This window comes from Mesoplodon mirus (genome assembly GCF_964341445.2).
Source record: "Mesoplodon mirus genome assembly, chromosome: 4".
Taxonomy (NCBI): Eukaryota; Metazoa; Chordata; class Mammalia; order Artiodactyla; family Ziphiidae; genus Mesoplodon; species Mesoplodon mirus.
Window position 1 is genome coordinate 2,876,302 of NC_138979.1, and position 17,448 is coordinate 2,893,749.

General features: G+C 48.1%; 1 protein-coding gene across 33 annotated transcripts in view; it reads right to left on the reverse strand.

Moving 5' to 3' along the window:
• Positions 1–406: 406 nt before the first annotated feature.
• The window catches only part of ZNF438 (zinc finger protein 438), a 388,718-nt gene continuing 371,676 nt past the window's right edge, over positions 407–17,448 (reverse strand). For 31 of the 33 annotated variants that reach the window (XM_082619994.1, XM_082619999.1, XM_082620003.1 and 28 more), the window contains 3 exons: positions 13,391–13,474; positions 2,665–4,489; positions 407–1,343 (listed from right to left, as the gene is read on the reverse strand). In XM_082619994.1, the coding sequence (XP_082476120.1) occupies positions 743–1,343; positions 2,665–4,489; positions 13,391–13,474 (2,510 nt within the window). In that variant the 3' untranslated portion in view covers positions 407–742. Of the gene's footprint in view, positions 1,344–2,664; positions 4,490–10,380; positions 10,470–11,898; positions 12,011–13,390; positions 13,475–17,448 lie in introns of those variants that run through there. The other 2 variants (XM_082619997.1, XM_082619998.1) reach the window with 2 other exon arrangements.

Consider the following 17,448-nt stretch of genomic DNA (forward strand, 5'->3'; position numbering starts at 1 on the left):
AGGTTGTAAATTTTCTGGCTCAACAGACTTTTTTAAAATAACTTTTTAACAAAAAAGTGGTTTTTCTATTAGCCAAAGTACTAAGAAATGGTTGATTACTTTGACAGGGAGCACTACAGGGATAAGACTTCGCATCTAAGCCTCAACGGAATGTGCATTTAAGAAAATGAATTTAAAAAAGTCAAAGTCCTGAAAACACGGACTTTCAATTATGACAGACGAGAACCTCATTTAAGGTGCTGCTCTACGGCATATTCAAATAAACTAGAGAATCTGATAAAGATCAACAATATGCCAGGGTTGAGACAGAAATGATTTTGTCACCTGGACATTTACCACATTTGTCGACCTACTTAAACAGAAAACACGTGAACAAAAGGACACATACACGCACACAGACAGGAAGTAACTCAAACACACGTGTTTTTACTAAAAACTGTACTTGAAGAATAGCCTATAATACTCTACATTTCAATCTGCAAATTTATCTTTTTATTGAATCTGAAATAAAGTCTCAGATACTAACAGGACATAGAATTTTAAAATAAAACTACGTTATGTTAGAAAAATATGCATCAGGGGCATATGTACGTATATATTTCATAATAAAATAAAACTGTGTACGAAACTCACGCTGCTCATTAACGCTGATCCTAACCTGTCTGATTTTTGGTATTAAGCGCACCACCACGGAACAGAGGAAGAGGAGAGGAAACCTCCCCTTACCCCTCGGCTTCCTGTCTCATTTCCCGGTCTCGCTGGAAGGTTCGACGACTCCCTGGCTGGAGAGCGCGCTGAGGACCGTCCAGAGTCTCGGAGGGTCGTCGCACTTGTGCCGCTCTTCCCAATGCAGAAGCAGCTCTTCCTTCCTTACCAGCGTCTGTGCACAAAGCACGCAGTGAAAGCCAGGCCGGGGCGGGGAGAGGGCAGCGTCGGGGCCGGGACCCTCGGGGCCCTGGGGGTGTCCTCCGGGCTCACTGGGTCCTGGCTGGGCTCCTTCATGTTTTGCAAGTATCTCCACATCATTCTGATGACGGAGGTAGAGTTGCTTTTTCAGTCTGGGGACTGCACAGAGTTCCCCGTCCAAGGGACGGTGCTTAAGCTGCTTTCTTCTCTCAGGATGTTTCCAGAAAGGAGCAGCCTGCTGAACCAGTTCTCCCTGAGCTCCCCTGCTGCTCTCTTGCACCTGGCCCTGGATCTCCTCTCCATGAACGTAAAGCAGGTGGAACTTGATTTCAGCAAAAGACTGGGCAGTGATCTGACAGCGGCCACATCTGATCTGGAATTTAACCTCATCAGCCTGGTTTAGAAGGAGGTCTTCTTCCAGGCTGGACTTGGTCTCCCTGGAAAGGGGGGAAAGAGTCTGTATCAGATCTCATGGAAGGACACAAGCGGAACTTCTCCTTACAGCTCCTGGCCTTCGGGGATCTCAGACACACGCACTGAGGACGGGCCGAAGGAGGGGCAAGCAGAGAGCGCGTGGGAGGCAGAGGCCGCGGCGAAGGCCAAGGTCAGTGCTGCCTGGGGCCTCACACTTCCCACGCCCGCAGGGTCCACTTCGGAAAGAGGCTCCCCCGGGAGCCACCTGTTCTTTGGTTACCATGGCAACAGACGTGAGCGCCAGGAGAGCGGCAGGAACTCACTGGGTCCAGCTGAGGGGACTGTCCCCCCGCCCTCCAGGGCCCTCCCTCTCCCTGAGCACCCAGTGCAGTCTGGACATCTTAGCTAAAACTCAGCATGGACTCTGTTCAACAATTAAGAAGTGAGGTTTCTTTGGGGAGGCTGCTACGTACCTTAGGAAAAGGGACAGAAATGCCTACAGAGACACAGAGAAACCTCAGAAAAGCCGGGAGGAAACAGGACAGGCGTAACTTATTTTTAATGAATATGACAGACCAAGCTGAAATTGAACAGAAAGGATTTAGAACCATTAGGACAACTGGGAATGGTCAGGGGCCGAGGATCTAAAGTGCTGGAAAACGTTCAAGTTTCACGGTGCTGACGAGCATTCACTTCAGCGCAACCTCTCCGCCCCATCACCTAGAGCATGGTGGACAGACCCAGCGTGGTGCCCTGGTTGACTCACGACTCTCAGACCCGCCCGGCAGCTTTCAGATTACTCAGCTGGTTCGTTTACGGTGCTGGGAAGCAGCGCTGCACAGACAAGGACACAGGGGACAGTAAACCTGGCCTGACGGGGAAACAGGCCAAGCGCTGAGCGTCAGGCCCGCACCTGAGGGCTGCTCCGTGCAGCAGAGCTGCGCTGAGTCCCCGCCACCTGCCACGCCGTATTCTGGGCCAAATGGTACTCTTTGGGTATATATTCTGTGGCCAAGAGTGTGGAGGAGATTACTTCTCGGAAGCACCAGAACTACAGACACTAAGTTACTCTTTCATATTTCAGATGCAAAATTAATCTCTTGCCCAATTGTCCCCAGCGTCCCTCAAAGGGACCTCTGCATCCTGGCTCGTAGAAGATGGAGTCATCAAAAATCACTAATGATCAGAAGAGACCAGAGAGGAATGCGGCCCCTCTTCACAGAACAGGGGGAAGAGGTGGCAGCTCCCTTACGAAATCTTAACCTGAGGGAGGGTCTTCCAAACCCACCTTGCTGCATGTGGAATCTGGCCCTGACCTCAAAGCCGCAGCATCCCCGCACTCACCTGTCCGCCTGTCCCTCCATCCCTCGGGCAGTCTGCTCCCTGGTCCTCAGCAGGTCCCCCGGCTGCGGCTCCGGCTGCGGCTCACAGGGGGAGGGCTCGGTGCTGACGGCCACCCCGTGCACCTCTTTCAGGTGGCCAAAGTAGACTCTGACGTGGCCGAACACCTTCGCGCAGAATTCGCAGCACACGAGCCTCCTGGGCCGGGAGTCGCCGTGATGCAGCCGCACGTGTGCGCTCAGGCTGCCCGGCCGCACGTAGGCTTTGCGGCAGAGCCGGCAGCTGTAGGGCCGGCTGTCGCTGTGCGTGTTGGCGCGCTCGCGGAGGTGCTGCTTGGGCTGGAAGGCGTGCTCGCACACGTGGCACCCGTGCCAAGGCTTCTTGAGGCCGGAGAACCCATTTCTGAAGGCCGAGCCGGGCTTCGGGGAGGGGCTGTCGTCCTGCCTGCAGCCCAGATGCTTGGGGGCAGCGAGGGCGTGACTGAACGACGCGTGCCCCCGGCTGCCGGGCGCGGGGGGCTGTAACGTGGCCGCGGGCGAGGCCAGGGGAGCCAGGGCCGGCAGGACCAGGACAGGTTTGGGCATGATGCTACGGTATTTTTTCACAGCCCCAGGTTTTTGGTCCCTGGATTCCTGGGGATCGGCTCTGGCTCTTTCTTTGCCATCTTTACACTTATTAATGACACATTTCCTCCTTTTACCCTGAAATGTCAGACGTTCATCCGGGACCTTCCGTTTTCTTCCTCTTCTCTCGGCTGCCCCGCCGTTCGGTTTTGCTTTGTGGTTGCGGTCGGCTTTGGTGGCCGGACAGCAGGCCCTGTCGCAGGGGCTCTGCCTCGACGCCTGTGGGGCAGGTCCCCTGTCGGCCACCTGGGGGGCCGCACAGAAGCCCTCCGGGATGGACGAGGTCTTATCACCGGCTGCCCCGCGCCCAGGGAGAGAAACATCCGCAACGTTCACAGCCGCTCCGCCTTTGTAAACCTGCGACGCCCTCATTCTTGAGTAGGGCAGGATGGGCACTTTACCTCTGGGGATGGAAGGGACCACCTGAACCGCGTTTCCAGTAACGCCTGGCGGCAAATGGGTCGCGGCTCTGGCAGGGTCGACCTGTTCTCCAAGTTCACCCCTGGCGACAGCAGGCTTCCTGGAGGGCTTCTTGCCTGCAACGCCTTCTCTCCCTGACCTCTTCGGGAGGCCCCGCTCGGCAGAGGGCTCCTCCGGTGTGGACAGCGCTGGGGCGGAGGGCGGGTCCCGACCTCCGTGGTCGCTGGTCCCTGGGGGCCCAGGGTCTCCATGGCCACCCCCACTGGTCAGCGAGGCCGGGGCCTGGCCGGGTGCCAGCGCCGGCTCGGGTGGGCTGGGCTTGTGCGGGGCCTCGGGATGCTCAGGCAGGCGAGGGGCCGCTTGGGTTTGGGCGGGAGCTTGGCTACAGCCCCTGTCGGAGGAGCTGAACCCCGGTTTCTTTCTGGCTCCTTTGCTATGTCCTGGGCGTTGGTACCGGGGGATGGGCAGCTTCAGGTTCTTGGGCAGAGGCAGTCTGGGTTTCTGGAGTGGCTGAGCCGAGGCGACGTGCGGCAGAGCGACAAGGGAGAAGGTCCCTTCCTGGCCGGCCACCTGCATCAGCGCGTAATTCTGGGGGGCCATCCCCAGGGCCTTCGAGCCGAGGGAGGGGCCTGGATGCGCGTGGTCAGAGAGGGAGGGCGCCGGGCCCGGGAGCACTCTGGACGCCAGGACTTGGGGCGCAAGTTTTGGAGCGATGGTTCTAAACTGACTCTTACCCTGCAGACCCTTCCCACCCTGAATCGTTCCAGGAGGGCTGCTTGATTCACCTGCAAGGACAATGCAGTATAAAAAGTCACGCTGGTGTCACATAAGCATCTTACCATTCCCTCTGCCTGGAAGCAACCCTAGACCCAGCCCTGCCCTTGGGGGTAAACCCCGTGTTCCTCAAGACCCAGCCTGAAGGTCAGCTCCTGCCCACCTTCCCAGGGACTGATGACTGTCCTCCATGGTTCCATGGCCCCAGTGATAACATTCACCACTTCCCACGGTAATTCATCTGTTTATGCATCTCTACGACTAAACGCAGAGCTTCCTGAGAGCTGGGGCTTCCCCCTCCTTGTATTCCACAAGTCCGTCCTCTCCACTGGCCTAAGTCCGCCAGGGCGACCCCACCCCTCCCCCGAGCTCCCAGGCTGCACGCCCTCTGGCATGTTCTGCCGTGTACTCTTATTTCTTTCATATAAATGTCTTGCTTTCCCTATTAAGATCTGTGAGCGTGAAGCCCGTATTGGATCTGCCTTGCTATTTCCCACTGTATCTTTGGTACGAAACAAACGTTCCTTGTATCAAACTTCTTTTCACTCCATTTCAGGATACACAGTTTGACCCACTGGCGCGCAATTCGTTCTGCACAGTGGATGAATTCCAGCCTGAATGCTGGCTTGGTGGCTGTTTTCCCGTGTGACTTGTGGATTTCTTCTCATACCTTCCAAACTGTTTATGTGTGCTTTTGCAATTAAATCACCAGTATTAAAAACGCTGACGTGACACCTTACAAACATGTTGGAAGAAAAACAAAAAGATACACAGTGATAAGATACAGAGACAACATAAAAAATACATGAATCACACAAAAAGCCCCTTGCAGGACACCAAGAGGAACAATTTTAACCGACAGACTAACACTTCACGTCCCTGAGATTAGGCTGATGGAAGAGCAGTGATTACTGCTCTGAGGAACGATTAAGGAAACATGTCGATGCTTCTAAGGGCTGATTCATTGATTTGATCCCCTGAGGCCTCAAGCTCCTAAGGCCTGGCTGCAGAAGAGCTTCCCATTTCTAAGTACCTCATATTAGTCAAGCTTCACTTCAACTCGTGTTTACCAGGAACCTACACTATTCTAGACATTGGATATGGCAGGCCCGTGATTCCTCTTCTGAAACCACTGTGGCCAGATGTATTTTGGAATTTACACTTTCAAATTTTAGAAAAGTAATAAGATGCTCACACCAAATGTTACATAACACCCAGCAGAGTCTGCAGAATACCCCTAGCTAAACCAAGTACCACTTCTGTAGTAAAACATGAGTATTCACAAGGGGGAAAAAAATGAACATTTTTAAAGTGTCTTATTTCAGTTCAGGCTTTGCCTCTGAATGAGTTTTGGTACCCAACGTTTGATAACATTTTCTGTTTTCAGAGCCTGTTAGATTTTGGAGTCATAGGAAGAGGACTGAAGAACTATTTCTTTAGGGGCCACCAAGGATATAAAGATGAATGGATACAACTTCTGCCTTAGGTAGCTGGCAATCTGGTAAAGCAGACAAATAAACATTTTAAAAAAATCAACCTTGATTTTCATGTCTACAGTTAGTGAACTGGCAATTTTAGCAGAAAATTGACTTTTTTAGCAAAAATGACACTCTTCAAGTAAACAAATAAGTAGCACAGTAGGAATAAGGTTGAAATATATACTGACTGACCAACTTATTTTGGTAGCTTACATTAGAGGAAGAAGGAAAAAGACTCGTGTTATGGTCTGGGGAAATCAGACAAGGATAATTATGTAATCTGTTGTTTTCCTTTTTGGCTTTGCTACCATGAAGTTCATGGGTAAACTGACTGGTCGATCACCTCACAACAGTCACCCAAATTGATATGCTACATTTGCTTCATCTTCCTGCATAATTTCATTCATTTTTTACTTCTATTTTCACAGCCTTCAAATTTAAACGTCTTTCATGTTAAGCCTCATCTCATCTTTCTGGAAGAAGTACTGATGTAAGTTGTAAATATTGATAAATATACTAAATCAGAACTGGTAAAAGTTTGCAGAGAGCTTAAAATTACTGAAAGCTTTTGGTTGCCTAGGGACAAGGCTTATTAAAGAATTCCACTAACAGTCACAATGGTCTTTGCATCTACACAACCTATCAGGGGTGAGGGAGGGAAAAAAGAAGAAACGTTGGGTGATTTCTGTCTAGACCATACTCCTAAGTGATCAAGCACACAATATTTATAGTGAGAATTGCTGGAAGAAAGACTATGCTGGCCTTAATTAGTCGCAGGTCCTCTTGAAATAGTATGCGACAATAATGCATCGCAGCACAAGACATGTCACTTGTCTTGCTCAAGTCTGTGCAGTCGGCTCTTTGTCCCCGAGCCAGAGCCCAAGTCCTCGCAGGGGCCTCCAGGGCCTGGTGCCCTCGGCTCCTGGGAGCCCTCTGACCCGCACCGCCTCCAGGCATGCCAACCGCCCCCCGTGGCTGGTCCTCGCCTGCGCTCTCACCACCCTGACTGCTTCCCTAGGTGACCCCCGGTACTTGCTGCAGCATTCCCTTCAAGTTTTGTTCAAACGGCCTCTCCGTGATGAACTCTTCCCCGAGCGCCTCAGTAACCTGTATCCCATTCTGAGCTCCCGGCCCCGCCTTCCTGTTTTAATTTTCTCCCGCACACGTGCTCACGGACTTCATTATGGTCCGCAGCCCCCCCGACCCTGGAGTGAATTCCTCGAGGGAGGGGAGTTTATCTGCCTCTTCAGGGCCTGCAACAGGGTTAGGCATGGGCTCAGAAATCTGATAATTGTTTGTTGAATTTGTAAGTGGTATTTGTGATAAAGTGACCAGTGGCTGAAAGAAAGGAAAAAAAAAAAAAAGAACATAACTTAAAAGCAAACTTGAACAATGCCAAATTACTTTGAAAGTCTGCCCACTGCCAGCATAAGGAAATGGGTTTGCACCATGATTTAAAAACAAACAAACAAACAAACGAAAACCAAACCAAACAACAACAACAAAACCTTTTGAGATAAAGGGGAGAAGTGGGGCCGACTGACGAACCACCCGAGGAACTAACGAGAGGCAGTAAGTGATGCTGTTGGGATGCAGGCCCCACAGATAGTGGCAGAAACAAGCAAGCTCTGGAGTAGACACGGCTTTAAAGAAAACAGACATGCGAGGAGGGAGAGAGACGGGGATTAGAGTGAAGAGAGGAGGAACAGCTAGAAACAGAAAACTGACCCTCAGAGGCAGAGAATGGCAATGTCAGCACGACGAGGGGCAGAAATAACAAAGAAGAGAAGATGCAGCTGAAGCAACAACTGGTGGTCAAGGTCACGTCAAGGTCCCTGTAGACTTCCGCTGGGAAGGGGCTTCCTAGGTTTTATGACCAAGTGTAAGAAAGCAACCTTCTGACAGTTAAGGTTTCCAGCAATGAAACCAACTATCTTTATTGAGCCATTCCAAAGGGGAGGGAGGGAGCTAATTATGATACATGTAAAGTGGATGTGCTTCGAGCTTCCCTGGTGGCGCAGTGGTTGAGAGTCCGCCTGCCGATGCAGGGGACACGGGTTCGTGCCCTGGTCCGGGGAGATCCCACATGCCGCGGAGCGGCTGGGCCCGTGAGCCATGGTCACTGAGCCTGTGCGTCCGGAGCCTGTGCTCCGCGACAGGAGAGGCCACAGCAGTGAGAGGCCCGCATACCGCAAAAAAAAAAAAAAAAAAAATGGATGTGCTTCAGCTGATCTTCAAGAGTTGCTCCTTTACAGTGGAAATAAAATCACACACAAAGAGCAATGGCAGTCAGAAGAAAAGGAGGCCGACCGTGGTCCAGGGGCACAGGGAACTCTTTAGGGTAACCAGCTGTCCCGGCCACAGAGAACACTGACCAGTGAGCAGCCTGGTGGCCTGAGACCACAGAGCCCTGGGTGAGAGGAAGGGGCCTGCCACACAGGGTCGTCCGCCTCAAGTGCCCTGCAATTCAAAGGAGTGGGTGCCGGCATAGAAAAGCTTATCAACTGGCTTCATGATCGCTAATCACAGGCTAATCACGAGAAATCTGTGGGGTGAAAAGACAAGGCCTTGCACAGTAAACTAACTTGCTCATGCCTGCCCGGATCTGCTGGGGATTACATACAAGGCTGGGGTCTTCATGAAGGTGGTGCTGAGTCCCACCTCCCAGAATCATTGATGAATCATTAATGCATCAGAAGAAAAGCAAGGCAGGAGAAAGACGGCGAGGCCACAAAAACAGAAGGAAAAAAACCCCCTAGGAATTACTAAAACGTCCAGCAACAGGGTACTAATACAATACTCATCCAACCATACAACGGAATACTATGCTGCAGTGGAAAACAAGAATGAGTTAGACAGATATGGAATACTCTCCAAGATGTGAGGCTTATCGTATGCTATCACTTGGATTAAAAAAAAAAAGCAGTGAGAAACACACACAAATCTATTCCTGTATACACACAGAATAGCTCTCAAAGGAAACCAAAGAAACCGCCGTAGTGTGGCCTTCAGGGTGGAGCCACCGGGGGAAGTACAGATCGGGGTGAGATGAATGTGTATTTCCCACTGAATACTCTCTGGGCCTGGCACACAGGAGGTACTTACAAATATTTTTTGAATGGATAAAAGGAAAATGAAAGTTTCCCTTTTGGATCCGTTTTGCAAAGGGGTATCCGTGGGGATATCTGTGATGGGTAAGTGTGCATCCGTACATAAATGACTGTGTCCAGATGCCACCTTGAGAGCCTCTCGGGTTTTTACTTTCCTTGCCTACTTAATGGTAAGAATTGCTAATGATAAGGGAAGTAATCGAATAGTCTGACAGGCAGTTTATCACCACCCCGCAAGGTTCAGCCCTGAGAGGCATCAGAGCTCATCACCTCTGAAGGACAACCCAAGTCCTGAGAACTGGTCCTCATAATATTTGGCTCTTTAAAATAAAACAGGGCAGTTTGCAATAAAGGTCAGTTATGCTATAATAACTACAGGGTTTTTCTTTTTTTTTTCTTTTGAAAGAGGTTTGAACAATAGGAGTGTTTAGAGAAACTGCAAATGCCATTAAGTTTTCTAAAACACTGAGATGTCTGATTGTGGGAAGTCTTTCTTGGCCATGTAGCTGCAACAGTGGTTTACTCCACGACACATTTACAAGGCCTCTCCCAGATGGTGTGATCTAAGCCCCGTCACCTGTCACCTACTAACTTACAGATTTCATAGAACTGTGCACTAAATGGTAAGTCGAAATTTCCACTGACGTTCATCATTTCTGGAAATCCTGCGGAATTACCCGTAACACAGTTAGAGAGACCCACAGGACTCTCAGGCACTAAACATGGACTTTTCTAAACTGAAAACATCAAAGGCTCGCTCAGTAAAATTAATTTTTGCACAGTTACTACAATGCAAATAATTAGTATTATTAGGATTTTAAATGTGGACTGTTTTTAATATGTTAAGCATATTAAACAATTATTTTGAAGAGTGACATTTACAGTTGGTGAGAATTTGATCTAACTGTGGATTAAAAGACCTTATTATGGTCTAGAATCTGTGCTGGTCTCTTAATTGAATCCTTATGCAAACTCTGCAAATAAACATTATTGTCCCCTTTTACAGATGAGGCAAAAAGAGGCTTGAGGAAGTTAATTACATGCCAAAATCCACACAACCCAGGTCTGTTCCATTCCAATGTGAAGCAATGACCTTCCTTCTTCTCTTTCATCCTCCCCTCAAAAGGGGGAAAATTCTTTACAAAATTGCCCTAATTAGCTCCAAAATATAATTTTTATCTCTAAATTTTAAGGAGAAGAAAAAAGAAAATTTGAAATAGCAATGGCTTGTTACATCTCCAAACTTCAATTACCATTAAATGATTCTTTCCAACAGCCCACTTATTAGAGAACTGATGAAAAGGTAATAGTCACCTGAAGGTAAAAGCTGATATTCAAAGTTGAGTTTCCCACTTCCTATCCACAGGGTTCTGACAAATCCAGAAAGGCGGCCAGGTATCTGTCTGGAGAAAGCACCGTGTGCGTCCTCCTCCATCTCCTCCAGCGCCCGGGGCTGGTGCGTGTCGGCTGCCCTGACAGGCAGCGGAGGGAAGCCGAGGGCCCAGTGGCACCACGCGCCCGCATCTGCGCCAGCCCCATCAGACTGTTCCACAACGTGGCCCCGCACACGGTGTTAAGAGACAGGAACACGGGGCACGCGACTGTCCAAGAGCTGCAAGCAACTCACTTCCTGATTTCCACCGGCATGAGCCAAGGCCCGCGGTGTTGCTTCTGCACAAAGTTCTTCCCACCCGACCCTTGGCTGGTTCGGGCACGGTTGCCCCTCATTCCATCTGTGGGGACCCGAGGGCCCGTGGCTAAGCCGGAGCACAGAGCAGGTGGAGAGAGAGGGCCCCCCGCTCTTGACGCAGCCCCTGGCTCCAGGCTCAGAGCGCAAGTGTTGCCAAGTCTTGGCCACAAAAGAGCCAAAACTTTTAGGACTTGTTTAGGTTTTAATTTTATTACACTGAAAAACCCTATCTTCAATTTTATTGGTTGGCATCCCTGTTCTCCCTCCCACTTGGCTTTCCAATAATAAGTTCCAGTTGGGGTTCAAACTGTTTCCCAGGATGGTCTCTGGTTAAAATAAGCATGGTAAAACCCCAGAGAAATCTGAGATGAAAGAAACGTCTCAGAACACAAGGGAGCTCAACTTAATTTTGTTGAAAAACCTACAAACACGTGGAGCCATCGCCCACCCGTTCCCCCGCATGTCCCGGCTCTGCGGCGCCATCTACAGGGCTGTACTGAGCGCTGGAGGGAGAGATGGCCCTGTAAAGCGTGCTGGCAACACAGGCACACGGGTGCTTTGTTTCCAAGGACTCGGGAGGCTAAGCATCGCTCTAGTCCACACATCTACAGCACTCAGCCCGCCTTGAGTCATCCTAGTAGGAGCCCAAGTTCAGGAAATCTGACACTGTACAAAGGAAGCAAGCATATTCCCAATTTATGTGTCAGGTGCTGTGCAAAATACTTCACGTGCATTATGTCCTTTAATCCCCACAATGCGCTGAGTTAGGAATTACTGTGATGTGCATTTTACAGATGAAGATTTTGCAGCCAGCAGGTAACAGGCTGGAACTCAAGCCTTGGCCCACGTGACTCCAAAGGCTCTTCCCAGGTCTACCTGCTGCCTGGAAGCTATTACACATGGTGACAGTCACCATCACAGTCTCTAGTGGTAAGATCACGGGTTTGGGGGTTCAGACAGATGTGGGTTCAACTCCTGTCCCTGTCTTGTGGTTGGGGAGAGTCACTCTCTCAGCCTGAATGTTCCCATTTATGAAATGGGCATAATAGTATCTGGCCGCTGGCAGGATTAAATGAAGAAAGTACCCATTCAACGTGCCAGGGTAGTGCTTACCACATGTTAGATTCTCAGCAGCTTCCTACCTTCTCTTGCCAAGAAGTATGAAGCTCCTGACATTTATTTTTGGTGGGAGGAGAAAACGCACAAATCTTGACCGTGAATCATACGGCAGCAGCACTGAACCCTTCAACGGGTATTTCTTGTTTCAGAGGTAAATCAAGGAAAGCGGGAAGAAATAACTATTACTTGTGAATGATGCGCCCTGTAAACCTGTAAAGCACTTCTCTCTGGCCTCTCTCTGACAGCTCACTTATTACATCTGATACAGCCTATCAGGCTCTCTTTTCCCCATCCCGCCCCCCAATCTTTGCATCCAGCTGACAAAGTGCTAATCAGGTGAACAGTTCTAGTGAATAGGAGTGAACATACGTGCATTGTAAAGAGCAGTTTTCTGGGGAAACCCTCCTCTGCTTTTGTTTATATTGAGTATTGATGCTAACTGCTGTTGTTCTCCAGCTTAGCAGGGGACAAAACTCACCTAGTGGCCCTTCAGGGGATGGGGGTAAGCCCAGGCCTCAGGGGTCCTGGGAGGGACGGGGTCTAGAGTGGGACTAGCGACTCTGCCCACATCTCAGGAGGACGGTGAGAGCAATGGCTACGGGGTTTCTCAATTCAGAAGAGAAAATACGGGGACTCTCAGAGGGTGGGGCAGGGCAACCAGAACTTTGACAGCACTTGTAGATTTCAGTATGCTGCTGGGGAAAATCATTAGGAAGTAAGTTTAAGATAGCTTGTTTATAGAAAGAAAAGTCTGGCATCCAAAGAGGGTCTGTAGCCCATAAAATTGAACAAATTAGATATGTGAACATGTCATGAAGCACGGGGAAACAAGCATTCTTTACGAACAAATTTAAAAGCCAGTTACCTAAAACATTAACGGCAATAAAAGAAAAAAAATTTACACAATGTGGTTTTTGTTAAATTCAAGTAGCTAATTATTCTTTTTGGGTCGTATAATTAATGTCTTAAATGAAAATTTAAAAAGCACTACATTTAAAATACATTTTAATAATGCTCAATTTCAGTGAATTTCTCCTTCATTTTAATTAAGCCCCCTGTATCAGTCCTCATTTCTGGGAGGAACTATTTTTAATTTCAAGTGCTTCTGATGAAAAACAGTTGCAAACTATGAAATATTCTTATTTTTAATGCACTGAGAAAGATGAAGTTATTTATCGTTTTGGCAAAAAAAAAAAAAAACCTTGTAACGTGAGCACGATTTTATTCACTATTACAAATCAGTCAACTTGGTATCTTTACCCAAATCTAAGAATGACTAAATAGCACCAGAATTTAACAAAGAGCTAATGATCTATGAGGAACGCAAAGCAAGACAGAGGGATGCTTTATTAAGCCCATCCTCCTGTTATTCTTTTTGCTGTTAATATTGCTAGGATTGTGGATGTTCAGTTGAGTCACACAGCTGAAACTGAGAAGGCCTTGCTAACTGAACCGCATCAAGGTGAAAGCAGTAAATCACTTCGTTTGACACTCTAACTCCCATATAACAAATACCTGTGCATGCTGTCTTTCCAGGAGATTCCGACTTCTTCTGAGTCAGCTGTTTCTCAACAGGGCTGGTGAGCAGGGAAACACCTCCTGCAAAAGGGCTTTAGTGAGCTACGTAAACGTCTCAGGGCAAGAAATCTTCCATCACCGAGTTAAAAAAGGACCCCTTCTATTTACACCTTATATTTCAATATCAGTTGGAACAGTTACATATCTGGGATGATAGTTGGTGAAGAAAACCTTTTCCTTAGTGGGATGAACAGAGAGACAAGGTTTCAACATCAGAACACGCAGTCAGTTGGAACAACTAAACTAGGACAGTGCAGAAAGTTCTTGCTTTTGGTCACAATACCGTGATTATGAAACTAAAGTGGTAAAGATCACAGATCACAATGCTTCAACAGCAGGATAGTTAAAAGCCAGGGACTGGAATCACAAAGATATTCTTATTTTATACCGTAATTTCAAAAGTAGATTTGCTGTATGTATATAGAACAGACATTTTTAAAGAATGTGAAAACTGCATTTAAAAAAATGAAATAACGGTTCCACTGCTTTATGGCAGAGTTTTACAGATATTTTATCTTCACTTCTGATTTATCTTCAACTCACACTGATTTAGGACATTTTTTTTTTCTCTGCAAGTCTTTCTCTACCTCAGCTTTTATGTCAAATAGTTCATGATTTGTAAGTACAAATGTACAGCACCATGTATTTCTTTTTTATGTGGATAGTTATTCCCTAAAACTCCTGCTTGCTAAATCTTTACTGTTCCTCATTTCTTCAATCAAGGTACATCTTACCTTAACACAGAGAGATCACCTATAATACTGACACTTGGAAGAAAATAAAGAGAAAGAAAAGGAAGCACCGGGCACTGCTGGCACCGAGGTCCCGGGCTTGTGGCAGTTATTCCCATGGGGCTGACCAGTCTGGCCCTCCGTGAGCTAACCCCCATATACTGTACAGATTCTGAGGTACAAAACCACGAAGGCCTCGGAGTGTGAAAGCTGTGGGACCAATCTGGACTCCTTTCCTTTTGAATTCTGCCCGGCTTCTCCTCCATCAATATCTTTATTGTTCTTTGGATGACAACTACAGACCTGGCTGAAGGAAACATTCACTCTCGTCCACAGGGTAGGAACATGTAAGCATTAACTCCCCATTTTCTCCAAGGGGGTGGAGTGACGACACAGTCCACCTGCGTTCTCTTTTCCCCGAGGCTCTGCACGTACATAGGTGTGTGTACTTAGGTAAATGCTCCTGGTCCTGGAGTTGGCTTCCTGCCTGATCACCCCTGGACACTCCCAGCATGCCATGCGTCTTCCCACAGCACTGACCCCCACCCCGGTTCCCCTACTTCCCCCGTGCTCTCCACTCCCACTGCCTGCTGCCTGGTGCTGGAGAAACCCAACCACTGTGAACACTGGACAACATCACAGATGTCAGGTTTCCAGTCTGAGACTGCAGATTGACTCCAGTCAGTTTCTTCTCCTAGCAGACTCCCTTCAGTCCCTCTCTGGGACCAGCCCAGGTTTCTCCCACTGCTCGTCTGAGGCCCCACCCCTCTACCCCACCCTACCCTTCCCCCATGGCTCTCTCTCCTCAGTGATTTTTGGCATTGACCTTGCAATGAACTAAGTATTTGTGCCTTCCCTCCCCACCCCCAAATTCACATATTGAAATGCTAACCTCCAGTGTAATGGTATTAGGAGTTAATTAGGTCACGAGGGTGGAGCCCTCATGAGTGGGATTGGTGCCCTTATAAGAGGGACCCCAGAGACTTCTCTTCCTCTCTCTCTGCTACAGGAGCGTACACTGAGAAGATGGCAGCCTGCCACCCAGAAGAGGGCTCTCACCAGAACTGGACCACGCTGGCGCCTCATCTTGGACTTTCAGCCTCTAAACTTGAGAAATAAATTTCTGTTGTCTGGAAGCCACTCGGTCCATGGTACTTTGTTACAGCAGTTTCAAGTGACTGACACCTTGTGCGGAAGAGACAGGTCACTGCCCCTGCTTCCTACTTCTAAACTCTCCTCTTTAATTATACAACACAAATATGGTTACTTTTTCCTGGGGTGGGAGTCAGGAGGGCGAGGCCCTATTGCTCTAAATATACACCATATGCCCCGAGTCCTGAAACACCAAAGGTGAGAAGGTGTGTATCTCAGAATCAGGAAGTGGGGTGTTCCCAACGCTGTGCTGCACCCACACTTGTCTCCAGGCCCCTCTGCTGCCTCCGGGCTCCTACACCATCAGCGAGCCCCGGCGTTCAGGAGGCCTTCCCTACCATCCCACCTGAAGGCCGTGCTCCGCCCCAGGCGCTCAACTGTTTTCTTTAATTGTCCTTCACAGCACTTATGTTTATAATGAGATTATATCACCTGTCTCCTCCCACTAGAATGTAAGCTCCAAGAAAGCAGGGGCTGGCTTTGTTCACTGCCAGGACCTTGGTCCCTAGTCCCTGTCTGGTACGTGGCCATCCCACAGTACGTTATTCACTAAATGAGTGACCTGATAGCTCTCAGCTGTATTGTCTTGTTCTCTCCTGTGCTTTTGCTGGACAAGACACTATACAAACAAAACCAACGACCATAGAGAGCCCTTGGGCTTTCTCTCCTCTTCAAGCCACTGCCCTGTCTCCTTTCTTTTCTTTGTGAGAAAAGTTACCATAGGTAGAGTATATGCTCCCCGTTTCTACTTACTAACTCTATCTTTCCTCACCCTAAACCCTTAAACCCCCTTGTGAAGGACTAAACTGTCCCTCCGTCAAGAGTCAGATTCGGTGCTTAAGCTGTGATCTCGCTTCATCCTCCACCTGCTCTTGATAGTAACATCTCTGGGCAACAGATGCAGGAACTGAATCTTCCTGGCGAGGTCACAAGCTGGTAGATGAGAGATGGGTGTGAACCCACTGTGGCCCCAAAGCTGCTCTCCTCCCACTGAACTTAAGGAAGGGGTTTGGCGATGACTCTGTTTATACTGTTGGTCTCCGCCAGCGGCTGCAAGTGCCACACCATCCATCTCGACGCTGGGAAAATAAAGATCCTTTTGACTAACCTTTTCCAATCAGAGTGTAACCCTCAGGAGAGAGCGCGCGCTTCCTTTTCCTAACAGGAGTCTACAGCATGGCTACTGGAGACTTACAGGAAATTTAAGATTTTAAGGAAATTAACACAGAGGGAATCCCTTCACAATGCCCTGGTGCTTAAAAGCCAGTCTTCTTCCATGGTGGCCTTCCTCTTCTTTTTTTTTTTTTTTAATTGAAATACAGTTTATTTACAATGTTGTGTTAGTTTCAGGTGTATAGCAAAGTGATTCAGTTATATGTATACATGTATATCTATTCTCTTTTAGATTCTTTTCCATTATAGGTTGTTATAGGTTATTGAGTAGAGTTCCCTGTGCTACACAGTAGGTCCCTGTTGGTTTTACGTATAGTAGTGTGTATATTTTAATCCCAAACTCCATGGTGGCCTTTTACAGAGCTTCTGATGAATAAACCCTCTAGGCTTATGTCAAAATGTAACTTTTTTAAAGCATCAATTACACAATCAATTTAATAACACTTTTAGGTACCGACTTAAAGAGTTTTTTTATGATGAGCAAAAATGAAAGGAAAAAAATCATTACTAAGGTCTTTTATAATTTCAGTTATAATATAAATTTCCCAGATTTTTTTCAAATCCTATTGCACTTGCTTCCAAAACTGAGGTCAATGAAGAACATTAGGACTGAATGAAAAAGTCTGAAAATGCTGAAAGAATTTCTAAATTCCTCATGTGGTAAGTCCCGCCCCTTTAGTCAACTTGACGGAGCGTCTGAGAATTTTCCTTCTTTGGGTGGTGAGGGGGAAGCTCCTCGGGGTAAACAAGACAAGTTGCATTACACGCAAGAAAGAGAACAGAGGCCTGGCTTTGGTTCTTTCCCTAACTACTGGAGTGAGCCTGCGCGAGATCATAATCTTTCCTGGCCTTAAGTTTCTCTTTTTACCAAGGGAGGATTAGACTAGAGCATGGTTTCTCAAAGTGTGGTCTGCCGACCTGGGGAGGGTCCTCACTCTC